The sequence below is a fragment of the Salvelinus fontinalis genome, chromosome 32 (assembly GCF_029448725.1).
Source record: "Salvelinus fontinalis isolate EN_2023a chromosome 32, ASM2944872v1, whole genome shotgun sequence".
NCBI lineage: Eukaryota > Metazoa > Chordata > Actinopteri > Salmoniformes > Salmonidae > Salvelinus > Salvelinus fontinalis.
In genome coordinates this window covers 38,517,489-38,531,893 of record NC_074696.1, presented here as the reverse complement: position 1 = coordinate 38,531,893, position 14,405 = coordinate 38,517,489, and the positions used below count along the sequence as shown (strand labels likewise).

Genomic DNA, 14,405 nt, shown 5'->3' with positions numbered 1-14,405 from the left:
CATCAGATATATGGGCTACACTCGAGCGGATCATGTGGGGGCCTTAAGCGGAGAAATTATATATGTTTTAAAAATGTTTATTTTACTATGCCCAGCTCACGAGTCTGCCACTGTGTGTGTGTGTGTGTGTGTGTGTGTGTGTGTGTGTGTGTGTGTGTGTGTGTGCGTGTGTTTTTTATGGGGGCTGGGTACAGGTTACACATTACCTATACTTAATCACCTTTGGATATACTGGAAATACAAATGCAGACCATCAAAGCTGAGAGTGAACAGGTATTTCAGGTTTGCATTATGTTTTATGCCTATGTAAATAGAATTTTAATTCTATGAGTAGGCCTACAAAGACTGTTAGATTAATTACCTGTCACTTTAACTTCAATATGCATAACATCATGAATTCAATGCATTGTCACAATTAAGTTTTACATTACTTATGCCAGGACGAACAGCAATTTATCTCTCAATTGACTTCATTTATTGACCCACCATAGGCTATAAATCACTTCAAATTGCACATTAAAACTTATTTCAAACATTGTACAAACTGTAGCCAATACCATGAACTGTTGGTGATAGCCTACATTTGAACATGGTATACATTTTTAGCCCTGATTGCTAGCTGATGCTTCATGACACATGCAGGAAAGGCTTCACAGGCTACTTACCGGGTGCAAGTGGACACAGCCCAGGTATTCTGTATCGTAGAGATTTAGGTTGTCACCTAAAACCCTCATAAACTTTTGCAGATGCACAATTGAGAGAATCCTGTCGAGCTGTATCACCGCAGGGCTCTCCAGAGGGTGATGCGGTCTGCACAACACATCACCGGGGGCCAACTACCTGCCCTCCAGGACACCTACAGCACCCGATGACACAGGAAGGCCAAAAATATAATCAAGGACAACAACCACCTGAGCCACTGCCTGTTCACCCCGCTACCATCCAGAAGGCGAGGTCAGTACAGGTGCATCAAAGCTGGGACCGAGAGACTGAAAAACAGCTTCTACAGTATCTCAAAGCCATCAGACTGTTAAACAGCCATCACTAGCACAGAGAGGCTGCTGCCTACATACAGACTTGAACTCATTGGCCACTTTAATAAATGGAACACTAGTCACTTTAATAATGCCACTTTATTAATGTTTACATATCTTGCATTTCTCATCTTATATGTATATACGGTATTCTATCCTATCTATTGCATCTTAGCCTATGCCGCTCTGACATTGCTCATCCATATATTTATATATATATATATTTATATATTGTTATTACATTCCTTCACTTAGATTTGTGTGTATTAAGTTGTGGAATTGCTAGATATTACTTGTTAGATATTGCTGCACTGTCATAACTAGAAGCACAAGCATTTCGCTACACTCGCAATAACATCTACTAACCATGTGTATGTGACCAATAAAATTTGATTTGATACCTAGAGATCCTATTTCAATTACTGGAGGAGCTATGTCCTAAACCCCGCAATGTTCCAGAATGAGGTAAAAATGGCAGCCATATTGGTCAGGGAACGAATGGCAGTAGAGGCATAATCCTGAGTTTACTTATGCAGGAAAATCTAAGTAAGGCATGCGATGTATCAGAAATTGTGTAATTTAATTATTGTCAACATAAAATATTGTCATATAATTATTAATACCGTTTATACAGGTTTTATACCAATTTTCTGTATAAATAATCTCTAAAATATAGGAATACTGAATAAAAATATAAACACAACATGCAACAATTTCTAAGAGTTAGAGTTCATATGAAATCAGTCAATTGAAATAAATACATTAGGCCCTAATCTATGGATTTCACATGACTGGGAATACAGATATGAATCTCTTGATCACTCAGGCATTGTGTTGTGTGACAAGACTCCACATTTTAGAGTGGCCTTTTATTGTCCAAGCACAAGGTGCACCTGTGTAATGATCATGCTTTTTAATCAGCTTCTTGATATGCCACACCTGTCAGGTGGATGGATTATCTTGGCAAAGGAGAAATGCTCACTAACAGGGATGTAAACAAATGTGTGCACAACATTTTTGAGAAATAAGCTTTTTGTGCATATGAAACATTTCTGGAATATATTCTTTCAGCTCGTGAAACATGGGACCAAAACTTTACATGTTGCGTTTATATTTTTGTTCAGTAGAAACGGACCATAAATGTAAAAACAAAAAAAATATTGGAAAACTGTGAGTGCTATTATATCCAAGTCCTACATCAAATGATTTCAGCCAATGCATGGCTGCGGATTGAAAGCACTGTTTGAATGGAATGTTGGCATATTGGCAGTCAATTATAACTTACTGGCTACCTGACAAACATACAGGGCAGGTAAATAAATTATTTTTACAAAATATCTTATCACATCACTGGCAATGACAAACATAAGAATGTTAATGGCCATTCTAGTATTCTAATTCCTAATTCTATGTTCTGTATGGTGAACGATAGTGATTGATGTCATAATATAATATACTTATGTTAATGTGCTTCTTGGCTTCAATGTTTTTCGGTATCAAATTAGAACCTGTTGGCTGATTTCTTTAGGAAATGGTGAGGACACCTGTCGTAACAAGTTGATTGCACAGGTGTGTGAAGCTGTCTCGTGACTTCACTGCTAAAATTGGCGCGCTTGGACATGATTGGATACAAACCTTTTCCGTTAAACTCTTTCTCAAACCTTTGTCACAGTAGCACCTGTCAAACGTGTCTATGCATTTTATATAGCTAATCCTATAGCATAGTATATCTATATTTGTTAAAGACTTGAGACTGGCATTACGTTCATATAACCCCCTTTATAATAAACCTTGATATATTATTTTCATAATAACACAACAATCTATAGGCTAGTAATTCATGCAATAATGTATATTAGAATTGCTGTTATAATGAAGGAATTGAACGTCTGATTTGACCTATGGATTTGACCTATTATTCAAAAACATATTTTTCACTCACTCTCCCCCTCCAACTCCCACCACATCCCTCGACGTCGTTTCGTTCATTCTATTCTTGCAATGTCTACGGCTCTTTCTTACGTCTCATGCCTCGCATGCAGAGTCCGTCCACCGTCACCACTGCAGAAGTTCAACAATTACAGGTAAAACATTGAGCAATATTCTTTCCGTAATAATCTTTATCATTCTAATAAGGATAGTATGTAATACTGTTATACTTGCATGATAAAATGAGGGATGCGGACGTTAAATGTTTGCAGAGCAGTTCCAGGTACTATACATAATTAAACTAGTATACATGTTTAATAACAGTATTAGCCTTTTACAGTATTAGCACATACTTAACCTATATGTTTTTTAAACAATATTGCCTTAATTCATTTTAGAAAATACATATTTTTTTTTTGTTTACACAGAAATGTAGCCTACTTGGTACAATGACAGCTATGTCCAAATCAATAGCCTTGAGACTATTTACGTAAGCAAAGCACTCACATATTCCTATTGTGCGTCAACTGTGTTCAGACTGAATAGAGACTACTCAAAAGCTGTTAATAACTGAACATCTTATTTTAAATCTGATTTTGTCAGGTTTCTTAACCTAGCGTCTCTCTCTCTCTGCTGGTGTCGCAAGTGGTATTTGTGTTAATAAACACAAAAGAACATTGGGTCAACTGACTGAAAATTAGAACTGATGAAAAACGAGAACCCCTGTTTAAAACCCATTGAAAGTAACTGATTACTGTGGTAAAGACTGGAGTGAGGACAATGAGACAACAAGACAGAGGAAGTTCTACATTAAGCCAGACCTCCACTTGTCGGCTTTCTTGGTCCGTGTACATTCATCGGTTAATCAATACAATTGTTTTGCTTCTGCTTTCTATGACGGTTCAGTATACAATACATGTTCTTGTCCCTTCAGCAGCAATTGCCAATGATTATAACGACATAATAGCTTAACCAGGGTGTTGTGCATTTCTTTTCACAGATAGCAATAGCCATATCAATGCAATGGTTCTGATTTATGATTTCAAGCACACATGCACGCACGCACACACATTAAGTATTCAGAGCCCCTTGCCTCACCTCAACTTTTGCCAGACAGTTCTTCTTTACTGTCAGTAAATACAGTATGTAAATCAGGTGACTGTTCAGGATTCAGACCAAATATAAGGAAAGTGTGTATCTCTGTGTGCTTTTGCATGTATGTGTGTGTGTGTCTGTGTGCACAATGTTTTTAATGAAATTGAATACACACAGTGTGGAGAAATGCAACTGAGTGCAATTAATATCAAGGTTATCCTCTTGTTGTTTTGGCCCATACCTTTTGTTCACTCTACAATGTTATATTCTTACTGAATCTCCCCAATCACTCATCATTTAATGCCACATATACCCCATAGCTGTATGTTCATGCATTTCAGTATGCGGTTCTGGTTGGTCCTTGAACTAGATCTCTTCATTTATCATCTTCTGTGTTTATGTTGCCGATGGCAACATCTCCTCCATATCTGTGCATCTGGGTTACTTGCTTCTAAACAGTACATACAGGAACAACTATTATATAAACAAAAACCTTCTATTGGTTTTGACATGGAGGAAAATCATCTGTGTATGATTCAAACGAGTTTCAGTGGGTTCAGGTATAGGTTGAACTAACTTTGAAATTTGAAATTGTGAGTCATAAACCACTGTTAGATGACTATCACCTAACTTTTGGTCTATTATATTCTCATTACAATGCTCCTACTGCAGTAAACGGAATTATTTAATGCATGCTGCATCCATCAAAGAATGTAATAAAGAAACAATTGCGTTGTAGGTAATTACTGTAAAACATAACTGTATTCGCTGCTCATTAATCATACTGTACGTACATTTTCAGTTGATGATACCAAAGATGCACACACACACACACAGCATATGATAGCTCAACTAAATAATGATACTGACCGAAGAGCTTGTCATCATCAGAATGTTCTTGATTACTTCCTTAATTGAACAGTACAGTTTAAAGAGTCTATACGCACCCGTGGGTCATTCTAAGTAACATAATACAAAAATCCCCATCAATATCCGTCAATTTAAGCTAGATTTAATTGTGTATGGCCTGCGTCTCAATTCACCGCATCTGTCTGTGGCGGCCTTCAGTGTCGGCGGTGGAAGGTGGCGGAGCTACAGCGCTGTTTGTCAGACCATGAGACATCCCAAAAATCGGTCTTCTCACAAAAACGTCTGTAGTGTCCAAACCGTTTGAGCGACAAACTAATATAACCCCACTATGGAAAGGGGAGACTCTCACGAACACGATGCTCTATGACCGCCACTAGTCTGAAAGTAACCCATACAAAACAATGGAAGTATGGAGGTAGTTTTGTGCCAACAAAAATAAGGGTTTAAATATGTGTTTAAAATGTTAAAAAATCCCAGCTTTTTAAAATCTTCTATATATAAGACAGACACTTCAAAACATTTTTCCTTATGACACATTTTTGACTGTCTTTTTAACATTTAGGAATGTATTTCTATGGGCTGTGGTGGTAAAGGCCAAATTCAATATATTTTGTATGTTTTTTTATTTAACTAGGCTAGTCAGTTAAGAACAAATTCTTATTTACAATGACGGTCTATCCCGGCCAAACACGAACCCGGACAACGCTGGGCCAATTTTCCGATGCCCTATGGGACTCCCAATCACGGTGATACAGCCTGGAATCAAACCAGGGTCTGTAGTGACGCCTCTAGCATTGAGATGCAGTGCCTTAGACCACTGCGCCACTCGGGAAACTTAAAACAAATGTTTTATAAAATATAATTTGGGATTTTCTTGGGATACCTAAAGGGGTCCTAAAATAAAAGATCTAATATCTAAATGATCCATGATATGACCATCTTAAAACAATTCCATATGTTAGCTTAGTACTTATCATGGATTTTAAATGACTCACTCTATTAAAAATATACATTATATTTAGGTCTTCAGCATTGGTACTTATATTTGGTTTAATGTCGGCAAAATCCCCTCAGTTGTTTCAACTGCCCCTCACCCCCCACTCGCTTCTCGCTCGCCGTGTTCAGTTCCGTCCTAGACTTTGGAATTCGCTGTTGCCATGGCAATGGATAGAGCACGCTCTCTCACTTCTTTCCCGTTCCCTCTTGCTTTATATATCCCTCTCTCAGTGTGAAATGTGGAAACGTATCAGCTTCTTTCCTTTCTGGTCTGTCATCGCAGAATGTACAAACCCAATTCTATTAATGATTTATCTTTTTGTAAGGTTCGGAAAGAACATTTTACTTGGCTTCCCTCTCACGTCACATTAATTTATTCATCCTTTCTTTTTTATTCTTCTCCCCACAGGAGCAACACTGAGATGCCTGCCAGTGCCATGACCACCCACTGAGAAGAGGGACGGAACCTTGAGTTGCGGATCCACGCTCACATACAGACGAGCCAGAGAGTGTGAAAGAGGAAGAACAGGGGAACGCGAGAGAAGAGAGGAAACGAGAGAGGGAGAGCGGTCGATGGATGCCGCTTGGACAGAGGGGACTCTGAAGGCGCACTCTTCACTGACGAGGAACAGCAAGCTGCAGACATGGAGGCAAAAGGCAGAGGCATGCCCCAAGGTAACACACATTTCACTAGAAACACGCGCACAAACACACGCACACACACACTTAGGAAAATACAGACTTAACAGATGCCTGGATTCAAAAGACAACAATATGATTTACCCAAGTCATTTATCTGTAACTAGACGAGACTGAAGTCTTTTTGCCCTTTTTCGAAATTGGCTTTTGTATTAAAACAATTACAAGTTATCAGAAATACAAAGCACTGACAATGCCTTTTTGTAATTGGCAAACTGGGATTAATAAAGTCTTATTGAATTGAAATGAAAGCGAGACATACGGTTTTTGACATACAGCTCAATATCAGGTACATTTTGTTTTATCGGTTGTTACCTTGGAAACAACCAACAAATCCACACCATTCAAGACAATGCGCTTGATTTCTAGCTTTCAGGCGTCCTTACTATTTCACCAACTCTCCTTCTCTTTCTCCATCCCGCTCTCTCCTCCCTCTCTATCTCTCTTTCCGGCCCAGTCATGGTGTGGTGGGAGAAGGGGATCCAGGTTGTCCTCACCACTTTGGGGGCGTTTGCAGCCTTTTCCCTGATGGCGGTGGCCATTGGGACAGACTACTGGCTGTACGCACGGGCCTTCATCTGCAACAGCACGGCCAACTCCTCTCAGGACGACCCCAACAACAAGGACAAGAAAGACCCTGGAGCCCTCACACACTCTGGCCTCTGGAGGATCTGCTGTCTGGAGGGTAAGGGGAGGACTAGACGTGTGTGGGGAGGTGTATGGAGGGGGAGGGGTGATGGGGGTCCAGTGTATTTCCAGAGTTTTGGTGGGGTCAGATGAATGGCTCAGTGTGTGTGTGTGTGTGTGTGTGTGTGTGTGTGTGTGTGTGTGTGTGTGTGTGTGTGTGTCTGGGTGGATCTGAAGTCTCTGAAGCCACTCTAAAATGTGCAGTTTTGTCACACGGCACAATGCCACAGATGCCTCAAGTTTTGAGGGAGCATGCAATTAGCATGCTGACTGAAGGAATGTCCACTAGAATGTAATGTTAATTTCTCCACCATATGACGCCTCCAACGTCATTTTAGAGAATCTGGCAGTACGTCCAACCGGCTTCACAACCGCAGACCAGGTGTATGGCTTCGTGCCATTCATCCGCCACCATCACTTCATGTTTCAGCATGATAATGCACGGCCCCATGTCGCAAGGATCTGTACACAATTCCGGGAAGTTGAAAATGTCCCAGTTCTTCCATGGCCTGCATACTCACCAGACATGTCACCCATTGAGCATGTTTGGGATGCTCTGGATGGATGACAGCGTGTTCCAGTTCCCACCCATATCCAGCAACTTCGCACAGTCACAATCAAAAGCCTGATCAACTCTATGCAAAGAAGATGTGTTGCACTGCATGAGGGAAATGGTGGTCACACCAGATACTGACTGGTTTTCTGATCCACGCACCTTTTTTTAAGGTATCTGTGAACAACATTCCCAATAATGTGAATTCCATTGATTAGGGCCTAATGAATTCATTTCAATTGACTGATTTCCTTATATGAACTGGAACTCAGTAAAATCTTTTAAATTGTTGCCTGTTGCATTTATATATTTTGTTCAGAATATAGTTAACATTCGCCTGCTACATCTAGTTACATATTGAACTTCCATCCTCTCAGGCCAGGGGAACAATGTATGAATTTATTTAGCTCGCTATGATGCTTTCTTCAGTGAGATACACTATATATACAAAAATATGTGGACACCCCTTGAAATTAGTGGATTCGTCTATTTCAGCCACAGCCGTTACCGACAGGTGTATAAAATCGTGCACACAGCCATGACATCTCCATAGACAAACATTGGCAGTAGAATGGCTTTACTGAAGAGCTCAGTGACTTTTAAAGTGGCACCGTCATAGGAAGTAATTTCATCAAATGTCTGCCCTGCTAGAGCTGTTCCGGTCAACTATTAGTGTTGTTGTTGTGAAGTGAAAATGTCTAGGAGCAACAACGGCTCAGCCGCGAAGTGGTAGGCCACATAAGCTCACAGAACAGAACCGCCAAGTGCTGTAGCGCGTATTGCATAAAAAATGTCTGTCCTCACTACTGAGTTCCAAACTGCCCCTGGAAGCAACGTCAGCACAATAACTGTTCGTCAGTAGCTTCATGAAATGGGTTTCCATGGCTGAGCAGCCGCACAAAAGCCTAAGATCACAATGCGCAATGCCAAGCGTCGGCTGGAGTGGTGTAAAGCTTGCCGTCTTTGGACTCTTGAGCATTGGAAACTTGTTTTCTGGAGTGATGAATCACGCTTCACCATCTGGCAGTCCGACGGATGAATCTGGGTTTGGCGGATGCCAGGACAACGCTACCTGCTCCAATGCGTAGTGCCAACTGTAAAGTTTGGTGGAGGAGGAATAATGGTTTGGGGCTGTTTTTCATGGTTCGGGCTCGGCCCCTTAGTTCCAGTGAAGTGAAATCTTAACGGTACAGAATACAGTGATATTCTAGACGATTCTGTGCTTCCTACTTCGTGGCAACAGTAAAGGCCATTTCCTGTTTCAGTATGACAATGCCCTCATGCACAAAGCGAGGTCCATACAGTAATGGTTTGTTGAGATCGGTGTGGAAGAACTTGACTGGCCTCCACAGAGCCCTGACCTCAACCACATCTAACACCTTTTGGATGAATTGGAACGCCAACTGCGAGCCAGGCCTAATCACCCAACATCAGTGCCCAACCTCACTAACGCTCGTGGCTGAATGGAAGCAAGTCCCCCTAGCAATGTTCCAACATCTAATGGAAAGCCTTCCCAGAAGAGTGGAGGCTGTTATAACAGCAAAGGGGGGACCAACTCCATATTAATATCCATGATTTTGGAATGAGATGTTCGACGAGCAGGTGTACGACACAGTGAGACTTGGATGAGGGCATTCAGAGCAGTGGAGGCTGCTGAGGGGAGGATGACTCATAATAATGGACGGAATGGGGTGAATGGAATGGTTTCAAACACATTTTCTTGTGTTTGATAGCACTCCATTCCAGCCATTACTATGATTTGTCCTCCCCTAAGTAGCCTCCACTGATTCAGAGAACATCCAGTGGGCAGTGGCAGACAGTCAGTAGGAGAAGGCTCATTTCAAGAGCTGCTTATCTAACCTATTGCCGTCTGCGAGAAACTAGCCTCATCGAGAACCAGGCGTGACAATGACGTGATTGTGGAGGTATGGCTATGCGAGACTAGCGAATGTCAAAGAGGACAATTATGAGCGATGAGTCAGTGGTGATAGTCGGATGGAGTGGTTCTCCATTTGCGATAGACAGCTTCAACAAGAGAGGACAACAACACAGCCATTTTATATCATATTTGTGGTGTCTGCTCAACATACTGAAACCACTGATTAAGGCTCCTTGATTATTATAGAACGTTTTTGTTGATTTAGTCTGTTGTTTTCTTCTGAGTACAAGGGGTGGGGTGGGGGGGGGGGGTTGTGGTTCATATGACTGTCATGAAAAATACATTGTGTATGAGCTATTTTAACCGACTTGGAAAGGGATTCAAATGAATACTTAATGTGTCCAAACACCAAGCCCCAGATATCTGATTCTCTCTCTAATACTCCCTAATCTCTCTCCAATCTTTCTGTATCTCTTTCTCCTGCTTTCCATCTCTCTGTCCGTCTCTCTGTCCCTCTGTCCATCTCTCTCTCTCTCTCTCTCTCTCTGTCCATCTCTCTCTGTCCCTCTGTCTCTCTGTCCATCTCTCTCTCTCTGTCCATCTCTCTATCTGTCTGTCTCTCTCTCTCTCTCTCAGGGCTGAAGAGAGGAGTGTGTTCTCAGATCAATCATTTCCCGGACGATGCAGACTATGATCAGGATGCAGCAGAGTATCTCCTGCGTGAGTAAGGGGACGTGGGCAGTGGGAGGATGTCACTAGAGAGACGTGATGTCGAATTGAAAAGAAAAACCTGGGAAACGGCAGCAGTGAATTCCCAGGTGCAGGGTTATGAGTAAGCTAACTCAATGAGTGTCTCTCATTTGACAGAGGGAATTATGACAAAGCAATAGGATATTCCAATCAAACCAGAACATTGGTTGGAATTAGAATTTAGGATAGATTTATTAATTTATGTAAGGTGTTACAGAATACTGTAAATGCTTAATGTAGCACATTACTTTACTCCAGATGGTGACAAAGTCACATATGCTGCCTGAAATGTCACCTTCACAACTTCCGCTTTAATCATTCATCTTTAATATATTTTTGCTACGCTCAGCAGGTTATGACACCAAAGGTTGCAGTCGCTTCCAATATTATCAGAGGATAGGAAGTAATATCTAAGCAGAGCTCCAGGTAGAAGATACCCATAGGCACATATCTAGGATCAGCTAGAATCTAGGATCCCCAAATGATAACTATAACCACCAACCACTGTCAACATAAAACTGACCTTAGATCAGCAAGTAAGGACAATTTCACCCCCATCCGTCTGCAGGTGTGGTCCGAGCCTCCAGTATCTTCCCCATCCTGAGTGCTATACTCCTCCTGATGGGAGCCATGTGTGTTGCATCCAGCAGCTTCTACAAGAGCAAGAGGAACATCATCCTAGGAGGAGGCATCCTGTTTGTGGCTGCTGGTAAGGCGCTGGTGTCTTGCTCTTGACTGTTTCTCTATTACTCAGTACACATGGGGATGGTTTCCTGGACACAGTTGAAGCCTAGTCCTGGAGTTAAAATCATGCTCGGTGGTGTCCCATATTTATTTTCCTCTTGTTCAGATGGAATGCAAAAGCCCTACTCGGCCTTAAATGTTCTCAACGGTCTCTGAACTAATTCTCCTTTTTAACTGGTAAATAGTGTTATTATCAAGGATGTTCCTCATCCTTTCATCATCCATGATATTCACCTTTGTGTTGTTGTCCCCTCCTCATAACTCATTTCATGTTAATGATATTGGTTGCGGCTTAGATTTCCCAAATACATCATCCGTTGAGTGGAGACTCAGGTCAACGAGGCACAACACAGCAGTAGGGATAAAGATTGTTAATTTAGTATTATGGGATAAATTACCTCCTGAGTGGAGATATGGGTCAATGAGACATTACACAAGAGAAGTAATCAAGTTGAGATGACTCCCCCACTCCCCTATGGAAAAGCTCAGAGAAAATCAATTGCATATTATATTATAATCTCACATAGCGTTTAACACCTCTCACTTCCTCTCTCTCTTTCCCCCAGGCCTCAGCAACATCATCGGTGTGATCGTGTACATCTCTGCGGCACTGAGCGACATCTCGCCCAAGAAGGATGAGGACAAGAAGTGGCATTACTCGTACGGCTGGTCCTTCTACTTCGGAGGCCTCTCCTTCATCCTGGCTGAGATGGTGGGCGTCCTGGCCGTCAACATCTACATCGAGAAGAACAAGGAGCTGCGCTGCCGCTCTCGCACCGAACTCTTGAAGAGCACCACGAACGCCATGCTCCGCCTGCCCAGCTACCGCTTCCGCCGGCGCTCCCGCTCAAGCTCGCACTCTTCCGACCCACCACGCTCCCCCTGCGACACCTCACCCACAGGCGCCAAGAGTTTTGCATTACCGCCGTCTGCCCCGCCTTTCTCCGTGGCCACTCTGCCAAACCCGCACCATGCTGGTGGAGGAGTAGGGGGCGATATCTCCATGTATACCCTGACCCGGGACTCCAAGATGGGGAGTCTTGGTGGCGGGGGACCCCCCCTCTACGGCACCGTGGACCGGGCCTCCCTCTACCAACTGCACAACTACTTCCCCAAAGAGGAAGTGGGGGTGATGATGAGCGGCACGCTGCCTTCTCTCTCCAAGTCCAACCTCTCTGCGGCGGGCCAGAATTCTGCCGTTGGAGCCACTGCCATTGCGCCCCTGAATACCTTGTCATCCTCCGGTCCTACCCCCCAGCAGCCACCTCTGCCCACTGGCACCATGGAGCGAGAGAGGGGCATGGGCACCCTGGATCGCCTGGGGGGCAAACGGAACAGGGACACCGACTCGGACACGCTGAACAGGAGAACCACGCCAGTGTGAGCCTCGGAGATAGGAGCAAGAGCCACGGAGGTGGAGGGCAAAATGGCGGGTAACGCTTTACAGTAAATCCCTGTCGCACAACCTACTTTTTGCTGCCATAACAATGACTTAACAAGTAACGCTTTACAGTTCACTACTGGTAAAGCCTACTGTTCGCTGCCATACGTAACAATGACTTTGCGGATTTTATAAGCAGTCACGACAACTAGTGTAAATTCATGACAACTGCCTTAACATGGTCATGACGGCTCATACAGTGGCCTCAGTTCTGTAGTTAGCTTGCATAGGTAGCTTGAACATACTTGCTGTATGCGACATACTAGTGTTTGACTACCTAATGTATTCGTGTTTATGACTGCTTATGACACTGACATTTTGAGGTCTGTATGACAGGGCTTCTGTAAAGTGTTACCAAAAAGGGCTGTAGAAAAATGTAAGATATCTGAAAGAGAATAATTGACCATTCCCTGCCCTATCACTCCATCTCAGTCTGTTTTTGACTACTATGAATACATCTATTCCACTGACTAGAATATCAAATGTATTATTAACAATATTATTGAGTATATATTCATTTTGAAATGCACAATATGTCTATAGTGGTAAACTTTGGGGTGTCTTATCATTCCGAGTGCTTGATTATCATAGCCAGGTTAAAAGAGTGTAAAGATTGTAACTTCTTGAATATTATCACATTGCTGTTGTTTTTATTCTCGTAATCGTAAATGCAGGGTAAATTTGTACATTTTGAACTATGATTTTTGTATTTTTGTATTTCTTTAAAGTTGAAAATGTTCATTGATATCTAGCTCCATCACACTTAATCTGATGGTGTCAGGAGGGAAGCATGTGCGCAAATATGAGTGTAATATTGTATTTATATTTTATTTTAAATATATTTTATTATTATTAATAATAATAATAGTCACTATTATTATTATTATTGTTATACTTATTGTTATTATTTTTAAGGCAATTTTTTGGTTTGTTAATACAGATATAACCAACATAGCCTAATCTGTGTTTTTTTATTGTTTATGACAAGTGTATTAGATTATAGACTTTATATGAACCTATTTATTTTAGCGATGGTATATATTCTTAATGTTATTCTTTAAAGCAGCGATTCTCAACTGATGGGTCGCGACCCAAATTTGGGGTCGAATGGGTCACAGTCTGAATTTAAATGACTAAAACCAGGTAGTAAGTGATTAAACAATTGAATTTCTGAAATATTTTTCTTCAAACATAGTATTTTCAAAATAGAGCTAGCAGGGCTATTTAACAGATTTGGTTGATTTTGTGGTCTCAAACCAGTGAGCTTATCAACATTCTTCATCAAGAATATGGGCAAATTTGACTTATTTCCTTAGCATGAAAAATACATTCCAGATTAAAAAAAAAAAGATTTGGGGGGGGGGGGGGGGGTTACACTATGCGAATATTGGGTTGCGACTGGGACAACCTGGTTTAATTTGGGTCCCGAGGCAAAACCAGTTAAGAACCACTGCTTTAAAGAGCCTACTTTGAGGTTAGCGGGCTGTGATCCTGTAAGTGAAGAAGACAACAATCTCTTCATGGTACATGATATTTCTACTCTACTGCACATGAATCAAACTAAGGACATTTGTGATGTTTAAGCAATACAAAATTCTGAGCCTCAAAAAGAAATACAAAAAATATATTCAATAAACTTATATATGAAAATGTGTTGTGTGGAGTGTGTTATTTAACATCTAACCAAGATGGTAATATAACAAATGAATGTCAAAATGTTTGCTGCCA

General features: G+C 41.6%; 1 protein-coding gene across 3 annotated transcripts; it reads left to right on the top strand.

The window, feature by feature from the left end:
- Positions 1–3,020: 3,020 nt before the first annotated feature.
- Positions 3,021–14,041, top strand: LOC129831285 (voltage-dependent calcium channel gamma-4 subunit-like). 3 transcript variants are annotated; one of them, XM_055894539.1, is made up of 6 exons: positions 3,021–3,118; positions 6,334–6,599; positions 7,081–7,308; positions 10,379–10,462; positions 11,061–11,201; positions 11,803–14,041. In XM_055894539.1, exons 2-6 carry the CDS (start codon positions 6,569–6,571, stop codon positions 12,618–12,620), a joined length of 1,302 nt encoding a protein of 433 aa, XP_055750514.1. In that variant the 5' UTR covers positions 3,021–3,118; positions 6,334–6,568; the 3' UTR covers positions 12,621–14,041. The 3 variants fall into 3 exon arrangements, with proteins under 3 accessions (XP_055750514.1, XP_055750515.1, XP_055750513.1); XM_055894540.1 differs by lacking the exon at positions 3,021–3,118 and adding an exon at positions 6,089–6,193; XM_055894538.1 differs by lacking the exon at positions 3,021–3,118 and adding an exon at positions 6,104–6,210.
- Positions 14,042–14,405: the final 364 nt, after the last annotated feature.